This window comes from Neoarius graeffei, chromosome 6, assembly GCF_027579695.1.
Source record: "Neoarius graeffei isolate fNeoGra1 chromosome 6, fNeoGra1.pri, whole genome shotgun sequence".
NCBI classification, from domain to species: domain Eukaryota; kingdom Metazoa; phylum Chordata; class Actinopteri; order Siluriformes; family Ariidae; genus Neoarius; species Neoarius graeffei.
Genome location: NC_083574.1, coordinates 65,598,662 through 65,617,011, shown reverse-complemented (window position 1 = coordinate 65,617,011; position 18,350 = coordinate 65,598,662). Strand labels below are relative to the sequence as shown.

At 44.0% G+C, this 18,350-nt stretch overlaps 1 protein-coding gene and 1 long non-coding RNA gene across 2 annotated transcripts in view; one reads left to right on the top strand and one right to left on the bottom strand.

Moving 5' to 3' along the window:
• Window positions 1-1,004, bottom strand: part of lmo2 (LIM domain only 2 (rhombotin-like 1)) — a 43,302-nt gene extending 42,298 nt beyond the window's left edge. The window contains exon 1 of the mRNA XM_060922983.1: window positions 478-1,004. Coding sequence (XP_060778966.1) covers window positions 478-521 — 44 coding nt within the window. The 5' untranslated portion in view covers window positions 522-1,004. The remainder of the gene's footprint in view (window positions 1-477) is intronic.
• LOC132887505 (uncharacterized) lies at window positions 431-17,453 on the top strand. Its single transcript, XR_009654834.1, has 3 exons — window positions 431-628; window positions 16,610-16,720; window positions 17,286-17,453. It is a non-coding gene; the product is annotated as an uncharacterized LOC132887505 (long non-coding RNA).
• The last annotated feature ends 897 nt before the right edge of the window (window positions 17,454-18,350 follow it).

Sequence of the window (18,350 nt, the reverse complement as noted above, 5' to 3'; positions counted from 1 at the left end):
CATCTATCCGTGGGCCATATTTGACAAGACATTCCCGTGCTGAAGACTTTTGCTCATGCTTCAGTATTTGACAAGATGAGAGTGAAAACGAGCTGGACTCAGATAATCTGTTCCAACGAACGGACGTCAATCGAAGTCTTTCAAATTACAATTATAGGATTTTCAGGACGACTCGTAGGAGCTCAGGAATATCATTTATAGGAGTATTTAACTTCGCTGACGCAACAGTATTGCACAGTGAAAATAAATTTGCATTCTTTTTCCCCATGAGGCATTCCATTTCTACTGAAAGACTTCCATCCCGGTAAACTGGTGCTTCGCATATATTTTTAATCTTTAAAATAAATCATCATCATCTTGAATTTCACACTGTCAGTTGCGAACACAGTACACACAAACACAGTCGTTAATTAATGAAGCTTGGTGAGACGGTATACGTTAGGGTGGAGAGTTCTGGACAACCAAAAAGCCACTCACTCGTTAACTTCCATGGTCTTCCTCTCAATTGTAGTAGATGCCATGTTTGGTCGGACTATGATTCCCAATTGTAGCAGGACACACTACAGCGGATTTGGAGGTGACACTTCAAAGAGGAAATGCTTACTCGTCGATTCTACTTCTACTTCTGGTAAGCAAAGCAAACATGCACAAAATGTGCGTTTAAAAAAAATACACCTGCGAAGCGCTATTATTCAGCTTGTCGACAGCATGCTGTAAAATTCGCCCATTTCTACCGTATGTGGCACGTTACAACGTCCCAAAGATGAACATATGGGTGCCGCTTAGATATGAAACAGAGTCACCACTGGCTATAGACGTCTTGTATATCACGCCGTCAGGGGGGGAAAAAAAACCGAGTTCATCCGAACTATTAGAATAAAATTGCAGGCTTCTAAATACTGAAAGTCAAACATCATGAATACTCAGCATTTTTTTTTTTCTGATACGCTCCAACTCCAAGCGGAACTTATGTCCTTCGTTTTTGTACTGCAGGTATTTTTAAGTAGCCCCACCCACCCGGGCTGTTCTGCTTTCGTTTCCCATTTCCTGCTCACGATATGGTTCGACAACAAGAAAAAACAGAGCGTTTTCACAAGGAAGCAATGGGCAAGTCGTGATACAGTCTGTTGCTTCAGTTACACGAGCTGTATCGCTACAATGGTTCAGATGTAAGATACGAAGATACAATGTAAACTTTTGCAATACGTTCTGGAGTTTTATGGAGAAGGAAGGATCTCAAGATCATACAGTGTTGCTTCCACGCTTTATAAGAATTATCCTTATTAAAATTATAATGGCCAAAGGACCTTAAATCACGTTGATTAAAAAATAAATAAGGTTTTTGTGTCTTCCAACAGACCAGCATACATATTGAGCATTGCTATTCAGTACTGCTGAAACTACCACCTAATTATCTTTGCAGTAATTAATTACTTCAGTTAGTTTAAGAAATACATCTGATTCATCTGAAGAGCGTTGTTTTAGACTTATTGCAAGTCACCATCCTGGTAATATTAATGCCTTATAAGGTGAAAACATTTTTAATCATATAAATTTAGTTTGTATTTTATTTCATAATGAAATGTGGTATTTCATATTCTGTCAACACAACATTGATTGTATTAAGACTATTTTATGGGCTCTTAATTTGTCACTTTACATCCATCTCTGCCTAATATCGTTGAGGAAAAAATCTTATCTGCTGCCAGTGCCAGGTTCACTGAAGCAGACAGGCAACTGGACCTTGAGATAAAACAACAAATTCAGTGTGGTTTGACCACTCCCATTTCCTCAGGGGGCATTACATGGCCTGTTGCCAAACACAGAGATAACAGAAGTTGTGTGTGTGTGTGTGTAATTTTTTTTTTGTACAATCTGGACCAAGCCAGCTAAATTGGAATTCACCACTGAAAAAAAATATTGGAGTGAAATTTCTTCAAGAAAAACGTGGTAAATATTTCCACACAAGAAGTCTTAATAAATGTAACTAAATATATTTTAAGTAATGTTTATATGGCACCGATGATTATTCTCCTTTTTAAAAAAATAAATTTAACTAGCAATTTTCTTGTATTTTAAGTATATTTTATTCAAATCTGAGTTAAATGAACTACATAAACGTTAACATTGTTCAAGGTACACATCAGCTAAAACATCGTTAATATTTAAGGGTCACTAAAACCTTGAACAGTTCCTAACAGAAATAGCATGCCAGAGAGTAAATCCAGTCATATTAACCTTCATATATACTGAACTGGCAGAACCCTGATATATTAGCTAAACTGTATGTGCGTGCACACCATATATCTGATAGAAGCATAAAAAGAGTGAACCAAGAAAACTTTATTAAAACACTTGCTCTTTTGAAACATTTCATGATACAATAGCCTTAGTCCTTAAAGCTGACACAACACGAAATTCTGAAAACAACCCTTCCATAGCTGTATGAAGTTGGCACCCCATGTGATGAGAATGTGACTAAAAGTATTTTGATTCACTTGTGCATCATTTGTGCACTGTTAAATATTTTAATGATGTGACATCACCGGCATCCCATTAATGGCCAGATGACTCCAAACGTGTCTGATTTGTTTGTGTATCATTTTTGCACATTTGTTCAACTAAAATAAACATATTTACTTAATTATTTCTGATGCTATTAAGCATTATTTACTTCACAGGTGGCGTCAGTCATCACCCCATGAACATCCAAAGTAGTCTCATTTGTTTGTGCATGTAAAATAATTTAAAAAAATTTTGCTCCAACCATTTTGGACAAATTAAACTTTAAGGTTTAATTTCTAAGGTTAAACATATGTTTATTGCACAAATGAATCAGCAGAAGGGTGGCATGGTGGTGTAGTGGTTAGCGCTGCCTCCTCACAGCAAGAAGGTCCGGGTTCGAGCCCCGTGGCCAGTAAGGGCCTTTCTGTGCGGAGTTTGCATGTTCTCCCCGTGTCCACGTGGGTTTCCTCCGGGTGCTCCGATTTCCCCCACAGTCCAAAGACATGCAGGTTAGGTTAAGTGGTGACTCTAAATTGACCGTAGGTGTGAGTGTGAATGGCTGTCTATGTGTTAGCCCTGTGATGACCTGGCGACTTGTCCAGGGTGTACCCCGCCTTTCGCCCGTAGTCAGCTGGGATAGGCTCCAGTTTGCCTGCGACCCTGTGGAACATGATAAAGTGGCTAGAGATAATGAGATGAATCACCAGAAACAGTGAATAACCAGATCAGATATATTTGGAGTCATTTGGACATTAATGGGATGATGGATGACATCATGTCATTAAAACATTTTACAGTTAATTTTTCTAAAACTGAGCACAAATTTTAATTTTGCATACACAAATGAATTGAAATACTTCTATTCATGTTCTCATCATATGGGGTGCTAACTTCACAGAGGTCCCATACATCTCATCTCATTATCTCTAGCCGCTTTATCCTGTTCTGCAGGGTCGCAGGCGAGCTGGAGCCTATCCCAGCTGACTATGGGCGAAAAGCGGGGTACACCCTGGACAAGTCGCCAGGTCATCACAGGGCTGACTCATAGACACAGACAACCATTCACACCTACGGTCAATTTAGAGCCACCACTTAACCTAACCTGCATGTCTTTGGACTGTGGGGGAAAACGGAGCACCCGGAGGAAACCCACGTGGACACGGGGAGAACATGCAAACTCCGCACAGAAAGGCCCTTACTGGCCACGGGGCTCGAACCCGGACCTTCTTGCTGTGAGGCGACAGCGCTAACCACTACACCACCATGCCGCCCAGGTCCCATACATAATGCTCAAAATTAAATCAGTTTTAATTTGAAACTGTATGCAAATGTAGTTAAAAAACCATGCCCCCACATTTGTATGCAATTGGTTCAAGTAAGAATTACTTCTATTTTTCTAGTTTTGTGAGCACTTGCAAAACAACATCTGAGTTTTTAGCCACAAATGTACATTAATTAATTTAGTACACAACTTAAAGCATTTAAGCAATTCTAATAATTTGCTTTTTGTGTAAAAATCACAGATTTGTTTTTATCATATTCATTGAACCACTGAATAAGTTTTTTGAAGCTTGGCTTGATTCTGCTGAATCTTCTTGACTTAGCTGATACAAACTATTTTCATTTGCATATTTATGAATATATCCAAGTGCATATAAGAGATATGGACATATAGGCCTACTGTGTATGCTCAATATATTTCAAATATTTTGTGTTTCATGACAGAATGCATTCCAAGCACTGTCTGTTGGAGTACATGTCTGGTAATTTGAAGGTTTCTTCATAAACCATGTCTGGAACCCTAGGGTTTCTTACACATTATCACTAACTCAGAATCAAGACATTTCACATTTGTCCTTCTTTTCTTGACAGACAAACTTTAGTTGGTTGCAAAACACCCGTCTGGAGTTGTTTCAACCGCAATCTATTACATATGTGTGACAGACTGGGGGGGAAATGATTGTCAACACTACTCCAGGGTTAAATAGTTGAGAGGTAAATGATGAGTACCATGTAGTAAACTGTAGTTAATCTACAGAACTCAAGTTATTTATAGCTTGTCGCATATAAACATACATTGTTTGCCGCAATTCACTTGGTTACATATCCACTTAAATGTTATGATACAAATGTTTTATAGAAACTGTGTTAAATCTGTGTGTATAATCCATTAGCCACAATAAGTTTTTATAAAGACCTTAACAAACAGTAATCTTTCCAGTAATTGGTTAATTGGTAATGGATAGAATGTGGTAAATATCCAAGTTCTCTAGCCAGGATTTATTCATTATTAATAATTGTTCAGTGCTTTGTTCTAACCATTTATTGTATGTTAGAACAAAATGCTATCAAGAATGCCTACCATTTCCTGTGGCTTGGAGACAGCAAACACAGGGGATGTACAGGAAATGAGCACAGAGCAACTTTCTACTCCCCTTGCTTTGCCTTTCTGCTGTATCATCATTAGCTGGATTTCTCCAGATGGCTCAAAAGATAATACAATGGCTTTTGAGAAACTGTATAGTATTTAAAAAGTATCTATCTTAGAGAGTATGAGGATGGCCAACATAAGGGCACAGAGCAGTATCAACTAATGGGGTCATTAAAGAAAGCACAAGATTCCATAAACTGAACACCAGAAAACATACTGAGCGGGCTGAAAAGCTTCTACATGTGATAGCATTTCAGTTTGGCAGGCTCTGAGACATTCACACTTCCTTTCTACTGACCCACCTGGAACTACAGTGGTGCTTGAAAGTTTGTGAATCCTTTAGAATTTTCTATATTTCTGCATAAATATGACCTAAAACATCATCAGATTTTCACACAACTCCTAAAAGTAGATAAAGAGAACCCAGTTAAACAAATGAGACAAAAAATATATATACTTGGTCATTGATTTATTGAGGAAAATGATCCAATATTACATATCTGTGAGTGGCAAAAGTATGTGAACCTTTGCTTTCAGTTATCTGGTGTGACCCCCTTGTGCAGCAATAACTACAACTAAACATTTCCACTAACTGTTGATCAGTTATGCACACCGGCTTGGAGGAATTTTAGCCCATTCCTCCATACACACACAATGTAGAATAGCCAGTTAACCTTAACTGCATGTCTCTGGGGGAAACTGGATCACCCGGAGGAAACCCACACGGACAGGAGGAGAACATGCAAACACAGAAAGGTCACCGTTGGCCACTGGGCTTGAACCCAGAACCTTCTTGCTGTGAGGTGACAGTGCTAACCACCATGCTACCCCAAGTTTGAGTAAAGCACTATAAATATTACATATTTCTTGGTCTAGTTCAGTACACACAACTACAATCATGGTGAAGACTGCTGACTTGACATTTGTCCAGAAGATGATCATCGACACCCTCCACAAGGAGGGTAAGCCAGAGGAGGTCATTCCTGAAAAGGCTGGCTGGAAAAGGTTCATAAGCAACAGGGATGACCACAGCCATGAGAGGATTGTCAAGAAACCATTAATACTGAATGATATATAAAGGTTTTGGAGCAACATGCTTCTATATAGATGACATCTTTTTCAGGGATGGCCTTGCTTATTTCAGCAAGACAATGCCGAACCGCTTTCTGCACATATTAAAACTGCATGGCTCCATAGTAAGAGAGTCTGGGTGCTAAACTGGCCTGCCTGCAGTCCAGACCTGTCTTCCATTTAAAACATTTGGTGCAATATGAAGCACCAAACTATTAGAAATATGCTAGTATATGCTAGAAATATTAACTCTCTTACATCTAAAGAGCTGATTGTTAATGAAATTATTACTGATTAGGAGTTTAATATACGAGTGCATCTCAAAAAATTTTAATATCATGAAAAAGTTCAATATTTTCCATCAGTTATTAAAGAAAGTGAAAATTTAATATATTCTAGACTCATTGCACAAAACCAAAATGTTTCAAAGATTTTTTTTATTTTAACTTTTATCATTATGACCTACAATGCAAATAATAATAATAATAATAATAATAATAATAATAATAATATGGTGCTTAAAAGTTTGTGAACCCTTTAGAATTTTCTATATTTCTGCATAAATATGACCTAAAACATCATCAGATTTTCACACAAGTCCTAAAAGTAGATAAAGAGAACCCAGTTAAACAAATGAGACAATATATATATAAAATACTTGGTCATTTATTTATTGAGGAAAATGATCCAATATTACATATCTGTGAGTGGCAAAAGTACGTGAACCTCTAGGATTAGCAGTTAATTTGAAGGTGAAATTATGGCCCTTTTCCACTACCCTTTTTCAGCTCACTTCAGCTCGCTTCAGCTCACTTCAGCCCGACACGGCTCGCGTTTCGACTACCAAAAACCAGCACGACTCAGCTCGTTTCAGCCCTGCTTAGCCCCTAAAACTCGCACCGTTTTGGAGTGGGGCTGAAGCGAGCCAAACCGTGCCGACTGAGTCTGGGGGCGTGAGCAGACACTCCCCTGTGCACTGATTGGTGAGGAGGAGTGTCCTCACATGCCCACACACGCCCCGCGAGCGCGCTGGGATCTGTAAACACTACAAACCCGGAAGAATAATAATTATGAATTACGAGAATTTCTGAAGCCTTATGCGCCTCGCCTCATCTATACGCTCTTGCCAGTATCTGTTGGCGTTGTCGGTGACAACAAGCCACAGCACCGAGACCAGCAACACTAACGACTCCATGTCCTCCATGTTTATTGTTTACTATTCGGGTCGTGAGACTACCGCTTAAAAGCTCACTGAATCAGTGACATACAGAGCATCGTGGACGAGTTCGCGGAGCGCAAGGCTCGCCGTATGCCCTTCAAATAATGCGCGCAGTAGGCTATTGATGTTTTATTATGAGCCATGTACAGTATGTCGCCTAATGTTTTTTTGTTTCTGAGTTACATGCTCGTTTGAAGGACTTAATGTACAAACTAACATAGTTGCACCCCGGAGTGTTGAAATTGGTAAACACAGTGCATTCAGTGAGGTTTGCACCGCCCTCCTTTTATTTCTGACTCTTCCTGTCAGCGTTGCAACCTCTGAGCGCTCATTCGTATGCCCTTCAAATAATGTGCGCAGTATAGGCTATTGATGTTTTATTATGAGCCATGTACAGTATCCTAATGTTTTTTGTTTCTGAGTTACATGTTCGTTTGAAGGACTTGATGTACTAAATAACATAGTTGCACCCGGTAGTGTTGAAATTGGTAAACACCGCAGTTGCGGACATTTTGTAGCCTAAAATGATGTTATGATAAGCTTTAATAAAGGGCCCGGTCATTTGCCCCGCCCCCGGCCCGGCTCTGACTTGTTCCGCCACTGTCACTGATGTCACTGTTTGCGCTGCTTAACGGCATCACATGACGTCCACCCACTTTCGCTAACTCCACCCAATGTGTCCACCCACTTCCAGCCAGCACGGTTCAGCGCGGTTGTAGTCGAAATGCAACTCCAACAGCCCCGCTCAGCTCGACTCAGCTCGACTCGGCACGGCACGGCTCAGCCGCGTTTGTAGTGGAAAAGCGGCATTAGAGTCAGGTGTTTTCAGTCAATGGGATGACAATCGGGTTTGAGTGGGCACCCTGTTTTATTTAAAGAACAGGGATCTATCAAAGTCTGATCTTCACAGCACGTTTGTGGAAGTGTATCATGGCACGAACAAAGGAGATTTCTGAGGACCTCAGAAAAAGCGTTGTTGATGCTCATCAGGCTGGAAAAGGTTACAATACCATCTCTAAAGAGTTTGGACTCCACCAATCCACAGTCAGACAGATTGTGTATAAATGGAGGAAATTCAAGACCATTGTTACCCTCCCTTGGAGTGGTCAACCAACAAAGATCACTCCAAGAGCAAGGCGTGTAATAGTCGGCGAGGTCACAAAGGACCCCAGGGTAACTTCAAAGCAACTGAAGGGCTCTCTCACATTGGCTAATGTTCATGTTCATGAGTCCACCATCAGGAGAACACTGAACAACAATGGTGTGCATGGCAGGGTTGCAAGGGGAAAGCCACTGCTCTCCAAAAAGAACATTGCTGCTCGTCTGCAGCTTGCTGAAGATCACATGGACAAGCCAGAAGGCTATTGGAAAAATGTTTTGTGGCCTGATGAGGCCAAAATAGAATTTTTGGTTTAAATGAGAAGTGTTATGTTTGGAGAAAGGAAAACACTGCATTCCAGTGTTAGGGTTTTGCTGGGATTCCAACCTGGTTTGCTGGTGTGATAATCCAGCAAACCCCCAGCGGAAGGTCCTTAGTGGACAGCCAAACCCGCTGCCCAGGGCGGAAAGCGTGTGCAGGTCTTCTATGGCGGTTGGCCTGAGTGTGGTTGGTACTGGAGGTCTGGATGAGTGTCCTCCTGACCTTGCTCCAGGTCTTGCGACACCGTCTCACATAATGGTTGACCGAGGGCACCCCAGCGTCCTCCTCCTGGTCCGGGAACAGAGGTGGCTGGAACCCGAATTGGCACTGGAACGGCGACAGCTTGGTGGCCGATGACTGCAGGGTGTTGTGGGCGTACTCTGCCCATGGCAGCCAGGTGCTCCACGATGTCAGGTTATCCATAGCCAGGCCTCGCAGGGTGGTTTCCAGGTCCTGGTTGAGCCTCTCCGTCTGGCCGTTGGACTGGGGGTGGAACCCAGAGGAGAGGCTGGCAGTGGCCCCGATGCTCTTGCAGAAGCCGTGCCATACTCGGGAGGAGAACTGGGGCCCCCGGTCAGAGACGATGTCCTGAGGGAGACCAAAAACTCGGAAGACATGAGTGAACAACAATTTAGCAGTGTCAAGGGCAGAGGGGAGTTTGCACAGTGGAATAAAGCGGCAGGCCTTGGAGAATCTGTTCACTATGACCAATATGACAGTGTTACCTTGAGACTCAGGGAGACCCGTGATGAAGTCGACCGCCACGTGGGACCAGGGACGCCGGGGAATAGGCAGAGGATGCAGGAGACCCTGGGGATGCTGTCGCGGGTTCTTGGTTCTGGTGCAGACCTCACAGGACAGGACGAATGACCTCACTTCCTTCTCCATGTTAGGCCACCAGAAGGGTCTTTTCAGGAAGTCCAGGGTCCTCCGAGCTCCCGGGTGGGCGGTGAGAGGGGAAGAGTGACCCCACTGGAGAACCTTGGCCCGGACTTGACGAGGGACGTACAGGAGGCCCGGTGGCCCCATCCCAGGATCAGGGTCCTGGCGTTGAGCTTGTCAAACGGTCTCCTCAATACCCCAGCGGACAGGAGCCACAATCCGGGATATAGGGATGATAGGCCCGACTTCACTCTCCCTGTTAGTGCAGAGAACAGCCTGGACACTGCGTCAGGTTTGGTGTTCTTGGAGCCAGGGCGGTACGATAGGGTGAAGTCAAACCGACTGAAAAACAGGGCCCACCTAGCCTGTCGTGGGTTCAGTCTCTTGGCTTGCTGGAGGTACTCCAGGTTCTTGTGGTCTGTCCAAACCAGGAATGGATATTGCGCTCCCTCCAGCCAGTGCCTCCACTCCTCAAGGGCCAGTTTGACCGCTAATAGTTCTCGATCCCCCACATCGTACCGGGACTCCACAGGACTCAGGCGGTGGGAGAAGTAAGCGCAGGGGTGCAGCTTTCCTTCCGAACGTTGAGAGAGCACCGTGCCGACACCACTGTCTGAGGCATCCACCTCCACGATGAATGGTTGGGAGGTGTCCGGGAGGACCAGAATGGGTGCCGTGCAGAAGCGGTCCTTGAGGTCTTTGAACACCTTTTCCGCCTGAGGAGACCAGACATAAGATCCACCCGTCCCTTTGGTGAGGTCCGACATGGGTGCTGCTACAGAACTAAAGTTCCTGATAAATTTGCGGTAGAAGTTAGCAAATCCTAAGAACCGCTGAACCTCTTTGACGGACTTGGGAGTGGGCCAGTCCTGGACGGCCAGGGTCTTGGCTGGGTCCATTTGGAGTTGGCCTGTCCGTACAATAAAACCCAGAAAGGAGACCTCAGGAACATGAAATTCGCATTTCTGGGCCTTGGCGAACAGATTGTTCTGTAGCAGCCTCTGGAGAACCTGGCGGACATGGTGGCGGTGCTCCTGCATGGTCTTGGAAAAGATAAGGATGTCATCGAGGTAGACAAAAACGTACAGGTTAATCATGTCCCTCAAGATGTCGTTGATTAGGGCCTGAAAAACAGCTGGTGCGTTGGTGAGTCCGAAGGGCATCACCTGGTATTCGTAGTGCCCAGACGGGGTGTTGAAGGCAGTCTTCCACTCGTCTCCCTGTCGGATACGGATGAGGTGGTATGCGTTCCGTAGGTCCAACTTGGTGAAGACGGTGGTGCCTTGGAGCAGGTCGAATGCTGTGGACATCAGCGGAAGGGGATATCGGTTGCACACAGTGATCTTGTTCAGGCCCCTGTAGTCAATACATGGTTGGAGCCCCCCATCCTTCTTGCCGACAAAGAAGAAGCCGGCACCAGCGGGTGAGGTGGAGGGTCGAATGAACCCAGAGACCAGGGCGTCTTTGAGGTATTCCTCCATGGCCTTGCGTTCTGGCTGAGAGAGGGAAAACAGTCTGCCACGAGGAGGGGTAGTCCCAGGGAGCAAGTCGATGGCACAGTCATAGGCACTGTGCGGAGGAAGAACGGCGGCCCTGCTCTTGCTGAAAACTTCCTTAAGATCCCAGTACTCTGTGGGAACTTGAGATAACTCGGTGAGATCAGGAGGCTCGGCAGGAGACACAGGAGAGCTAGAGAGCAGACAAGAGGCATAGCAAGCAGGACCCCACTCCACAACCTGGCTAGTGACCCAGTCTATACGAGGGTTGTGGCAGGTAAGCCAAGAGAGACCTAGAATAACTGGGAACTCAGGTGAAGGAATCAGGTGCAGGGATATTTCTTCCTTGTGACCTTGAGACTGGAGGAAGACTGGAGAAGTTATTTGGGTGACTCTTCCGTCACCTAAGGCTTGGCCATCCAGGGCAGACACAGACAGTGGGACTTCAAGAGGTGCAGTCGGGACATTGATACTTAGGGCGAAGTGAATATCCATAAAGTTTCCAGCCGCCCCTGAGTCTGACAAAGCTTGATAAGAGTGGACAGACTCACCCCAGGAGATGGAGACCGGGATGTAGATTCCTTGGCCAGGGAGTCCGGGAGAGAGGGTAGGCCCTGTCACAACCCTCCCTCGGCTGGACAGGGTGGTCCTTTTCCCGAGAGTTCGGGACATGATGCTCGGAAGTGACCAGGCTTGCCACAGTAGATGCAGCACTTGTCCCTCCTTCTGCGCTCCCTCTCAGATGCAGAGAGGCGAGTATGGTCCACTTGCATAGGTTCTGGACAGTCACTGGAGGAGGTAGACGGGCTCCAGGTAGAGGCAGGGAGGCCGGGGAAGCTCAGGACTTGGCGGCGTTCTCTCATCCTGTTGTCCAGATGAGTAGAATGTGAGATCAGTGTTTCGAGGTCACTTGGGCATCCGATAGAAGCCAGACCGTCTTTGATGGGGTCAGACAAACCATGGTGGAAGGCTGACACCAGGGCAGTCTCGTTCCATCCACTTACTGCTGCGAGCATCCAGAATGAGATGGCGTAGTCTGCAACGCTTCCCCCTTGCCGGATGGACATGAGCTTTCTGGCTGCATCTTTACTGATGTCTGCTTGATCGAAGACACGCAGCATCTCTTCAGTAAACAGCTGGAAATCAGAGCACTCAGGTCCCTGTCTCTGCCAGATAGCAGTAGCCCAGGCTCACGCCTTACCAGCTAACAAGGTTATCACAAAGGCAATCTTGCGGCGATCCGTAGTGTAGGTGGTAGGCTGAAGCTCAAAGGTGAGTTGACATTGGGTAAGGAACTCTCGACACTCACTGTGCTTGCCGTCATACCTCTGTGGTGCAGGAAGGCTGGGTTCGCGAGGTGAAGAAGGCAGCATGGCAGGAGCGGATGGTGGAGCAGGAGCAGAATCAGGCGGAGGAGATGGGGGCAGAAAAGTCAGCTGTGCCAGGGTTCTCCCAATCTGCTGAAGCAGTACCTTGTGGCGAGCAAGGGTCTCACGTTGGCTTGCGAGAGTCCGTCCATGAGTGTCCATGGTGGATCCAAGGCGTGTTAACGCAGCCATCATTCCCTGAAGGTTGGCCGGGTAGACAGGTGAAGAAGCCTCTGCTGAGTCGGTCATGACAGAGTCTTCCTGTTAGGGTTTTGCTGGGATTCGAACCTGGTTTGCTGGTGTGATAATCCAGCAAACCCCCACTAGGCCACCAGGGGGATGACTCAATTGCAGAGGCGTGAGGCAGAAGTAGAAAAGTATCAAAAACAGTTTATTTACACTATTTACAATCTAAGGGAAAAAACAAAAAGAATAATCCAAAGCTCAGAAGATAAACCAAAAATAAAAATATCCAAAGGAACAAAGTCCAAAATCCAAATAAGAAAAAAGGCAAAAACTCAAACGCTCAGAAGATCAAAAAAGGTCAAAAACAAAATCCACAAAGTCCAAAAGAAAGAAGCAAAAACCAAGAATACAAAGACACAGGCAAGGTACATGGGACAGAGGGAACTAGCACTAACAGCATAACATCGGAAAAAGACTCCGTGACAAGGGAACAAACAGAGGGGTATTTATACACAAACTAATTAAGGACAGGGCGGGGCAGGAAACAGGCAATAAGACAAAAACAAAACACAGAACACAGTGGTGACCTCTAGAGGCCCAAAACAAACATGACCAGAAAAGGAAATAACAGTGGCCTCTAGAGGCCAAAACAGTCCCAGTCCTAACATCCAGCATAAGAACCTTATCCCATCTGTGAAACATGGTGGTGGTAGTATCATGGTTTGGGCCTGTTTTGCTGCATCTGGGCCAGGACGGCTTGCCATCATTGATGGAACAATGAATTCTGAATTATACCAGTGAATTTTAAAGGAAAATGTCAGGACACCTGTCCATGAACTGAATCTCAAGAGAAGGTGGGTCATGCAGCAAGACAACAACCCTAAGCACACAAGTCGTTCTACCAAAGAATGGTTAAAGAAGAATAAAGTTAATGTTTTGGAATGGCCAAGTCAAAGTCCTGACCTTAATCCAATTGAAATGTTGTGGAAGGACCTGAAGCGAGCAGTTCATGTGAGGAAACCCACCAACATCCCAGAATTGAAGCTGTTCTGTACAGAGGAATGGGCTAAAATTCCTCCAAGCCGGTGTGCAGGACTGATCAACAGTTACCGGAAACGTTTATTTGCAGTTATTGCTGCACAAGGGGGTCACACCAGATACTGAAAGCAAAGGTTCACATATTATTGCCACTCACAGATATGTTATATTTGATCATTTTCCTCAATAAATAAATGACCAAGTATAATATTTTTGTCTCATTTGTTCAATTGGGTTCTCTTTATCTACTTTTAGGACTTGTGTGAAAATCTGATGATGTTTTAGGTCATGTTTATGCAGAAATATAGAAAATTCTAAAGAGTTCACAAACTTTCAAACACCACTGTAAATCCTTTAAGCTAGCAGTTATAAAACCCCTGATTAAAAAACCTGACATTGACCCTGTCAGCTGTCCGACTGTAGGCCAATATCAAACAACCCCTTTATTTCTAAGATCCTTGACAAAGCTGATGCACAGCAGTTGCTCATATTTACACAGGAATGATATTCATGAAATCTATTAGTCAGGATTTAGGCCTCATCATAGCACAGAGACAGTACAGGTTAAAGTAGTAAATAACCTACTACTGGTGTCACGAATTGCAGCATAGAGATGGATGTAAGTGCAGGGAGCTGTTTATTTCCAGGCGTGAGCTATATACAAGACAGTGAGGCAAGGTCAGAGAAACAAAAACTAAAACAAATGAAACTGAAATGGAACGAACAGAAAGCAGAGTCATTTAAACAGAACATAAACCAGAGCCATAAACATGGCAAGGACCAAAGGTGTCAGAGACACAAAAGAGGGTTACTACTTCACACTGTGCATGAGTTCTCAGTATCCTTTTAAGCATATGCTGATTGTGCTCTAAAACTGCAACAGGTGCATGTAATTAATCAACTATCCCAAGGGCACACGGAATGTGCTCCTTGAGCAGGAATGAGAGCAGGGTGCTGGAGCTGATGCACACTCGAGCATGCGAAGGCATGAAAGACCCCCCAAAGTCCTCCTTAGGCTGCCTCAGGAAAACGGGCATGGCAAGAAAAGATGTCCCCCTCAGAGCTTTGCACAGGCTCTGGGCATACGTGGCACCAGAGCCTGGGCTGAGGTGGGGGTTTGGGATCGGGTCAATATGGCAAGGAATAACCCTGACAGAGACACAAAACAGGGTTAATACTTCACACTGTGCATGAGTTCTCAGTGTCCTTTTAAGCACACACTGATTGCACTCCAAATCTGTAACAGGTGCGTGTAATGAACCAATTGTCCCAAGGGGATGTGCAATGTGCTCTGTGTGTGCGCGCAAATGAGAGCAGGGCGCTTGAGCTGAGTCAGGCTTGAGCACGCAAAGATGTGACAACTGGCCTCTGATCTGGGCTGGTTTGAGCTACTTAGTGCAGCTTTTGACACCATTGATCATACTATTCTCCTTGATAGACAAAAAAAAGTTGTTGGATTTAATGCAATGGCTCTCTCCTGGCTCAGGTCATATTTAGCTGATCATTGTCAGTTTGTAATACCCAGCCACTGGGGTTACACAAGCCAGTGCATACTTAGTGCTGGTCCCAAGCCTGGAATGATTGGGGAGAGTTGTGTCAGGAAGTGCAGCCGGTGTAAAACAATCTATGCCAAATTAAAGGGGTTGAAAATCAATTGGGGCTTTGCCCTGTATTGTTCCCCTGTTATAAACTATGTGAACTATGTGACAGATCAAATAAACTTAAACTGTAGATTTAAAATAGCAACTTCTCTATGCATAGGGGGGTAAAATTTGGTGTTCCGCAAGGTTCTGTCTTAGGCTCACTTTTTTTTTCTTTATATATGCTAACTTTGGGTAATATTATTCGTAAGCATAGAGTTAGCTTCCACCGTTATGCTGATGACACACAGTTGCATGTTTCAGCAAAGCAGGATGAGAAACACCAACTTAATAAAACTGAGGAATATGTAAAGGATATTAGACACTGGATGCTTATTAACTTTCTTCTACTTAATTCTGACAAGACAGAGGTACTTGTACTGGGACCACATGCACCTAGAAGTAAGCTTTCTGATTACATTGTAACTCTGGAAGGCTTTTCTGTTTCATCATGTGCAACAGTAAAAGGCCTGGGTGTGGTTATTCACTCCATTTTAAGCTCATGTAGATATTACTAGGATAGCCTTCTTTCATCTCAGAAATATTGTCAAGATGAGAAATGTCAGTACACAGTGCAGAAAAACTAGCTTACTTTTGTTACCTCTATGTTAGATTATTGTAATGCCTTACTATCTGTAACAAGCTCCAGTTAGTCCAGAATGCAGCAGCAAGTGTCCTTCGTAGAACCAGAAGATATGAACACATAAAATTTTGCATTGATTATAAAATACTACTATTGACCTATAAAGCACTGAATGGTCTCATGCCACAGTACATTAGTGAATTTCTGGTATGATCTGCCACTCCTACATTGATCAAAAGTTGCAGGCTATTTGGTGATACCTCAAATAGTGAAGGCTATAGCAGGGTGCAGCACGTCCTCTTACAAAGCCCCACATTTATGGAACAGACTTCCAATCAGTGTTCAGTACTCAGACACAATATCAGTGTTTAGGTCTGGACTGAAAGCATATTTGTTTCATGACTTTTGTTTATAGCTTTTTATTAGACAAAGGAACAGCTCTTGAGGCTTCTTAGGCATAGGAGTATTTTGGTAAACTGGGATGTTTGAATGCTGGTGCCCCTGCCCCCCTCTCACGTGTTCACTCAGGTTTGTTGACCATGGAATGGTTGGCTGCTTTATGACCCAGGGTACTCTCGTGTCTGTATTACCTTCTGGCTCTCCCTTTTCATTATACGGTCATATGTAGTCTTGCTTGTACTCAGCACAAATTGTACACTGTTCTTCACCATTATGTGACAATGAGCATACCTAACAATCTCTCTCTCTCTTTCTTGAGCTACACATGCCACTCTTGACATACCAATGATACTGACCTCTCCTGTTCTCCAGACCTGCTTAATCCATCCTGATGCCCTATTTCTGGCTGGAGTTCATCACTTCGCTCCTGCAGTGATGGCTTCATGTGTATAGTTCCTGATCCATCCTGCTGCCCTCATTCTGGTTAGAGTTCTAATCAATTTGCTCCTGTAGAGGATAGCCCCATATGGACGCAGGCACAGTCTCCATACTTAGAAGAGAGCTTTGGACAATTAATACAAACAGTTTAACTATGATGGCTTAGAACGCCAATTGCCATGATTTTGGACTGCTGTTACCATGAACAGTTTTGCACTCAAGTATCCATCAGTTAGCAGATGATAACTTCAACAAAACTAAGTTCATGTTAAAACTATAATGAATTTCCTGGTTACACAATTGTATTTTTTGGCCATATAGAAGTTATAGGAGCAAGTTATTTATGCTCATGCCATCTGTTATCCAAATGAGGCTGGGGTCTCTTTTGGGTTTGGTTCCTCCCAATTTTTCTTCATGTTGTTTCAGGGAGTTTTCCTTGTCACCATCTCCTCAGGCTTGCTCATTAGGAATAAATTTCTAGATTTAAAGTTTATATATGGAATGTATATATTCTGTAAAGCTGCTTGGTGACAATGTTCACTGTTAAAAGTGCTATACAAATAAAATGAACTGAATTAACCCAAATGAGCATGCATTTCTCTTCATGAAGACAAGACTGGAAGGAGAAACTCCCATCACATACAACTCCCCATAACAGACAACAGTAGAAGGTGTGGTACAAGCCTGGAAAAGCATCACAAAAGAAGAATGCAGCAGTCTGGTGCTACAAGTCGGTTGCTGGCTTGATGTAGTTATTGCAAGCAAGGGATATGCAACCAAATAGTAAGTCTTATTTACTTTGAGACTATTTGTTCTAATACTTTTGCTAACCTAATTGTAAATTAATAAAATGGATGGTCTGTCACCAAAGGGGCCATGTTTTAAGTTGTTTAATATGTAAATATCAGTATATGAAAGCTGTAATTGTAATCTCATCGCATCTCATCTCATTATCTCTAGCCGCTTTATCCTTCTACAGGGTCGCAGGCAAGCTGGAGCCTATCCCAGCTGACTACGGGCGAAAGGCGGGGTACACCCTGGACAAGTTCAAGGTCAGTCTCCCATATTCTTACTGTTCTATTAACCTATCCTCATTATTATTAGTAACAGGAGGCTTGCCCAGTACATGGCACCTGGAATATGGACAAAATCATTCTGCAATAACATTCTGATAGGTTTATACACAACATTTATTTATTCGTGCTCCATCCCAGACACATATACAGCCCATCTGAAAGTATTGGAACGGCAAGACCAATTCTTTTGTTTTTGTTATATATTGACATTTAGGTTTGAGATCAAAAGATGAATATGAAATATATTACAATTACAGGGGCGGCACGGTGGTGTAGTGGTCAGCGCTGTCACCTCACAGCAAGAAGGTCCTGGGTTCGAGCCCCGGGGCCGGCGAGGGCCTTTCTGTGTGGAGTTTGCATGTTCTCCCCGTGTCCGTGTGGGTTTCCTCCGGGTGCTCCGGTTTCCCCCACAGTCCAAAGACATGCAGGTTAGGTTAACTGGTGACTCTAAATTGACCGTAGGTGTGAATGTGGGTGTGAATGGTTGTCTGTGTCTATGTGTCAGCCCTGTGATGACCTGGCGACTTGTCCAGGGTGTACCCCGCCTTTCGCCCGTAGTCAGCTGGGATAGGCTCCAGCTTGCCTGCGACCCTGTAGAA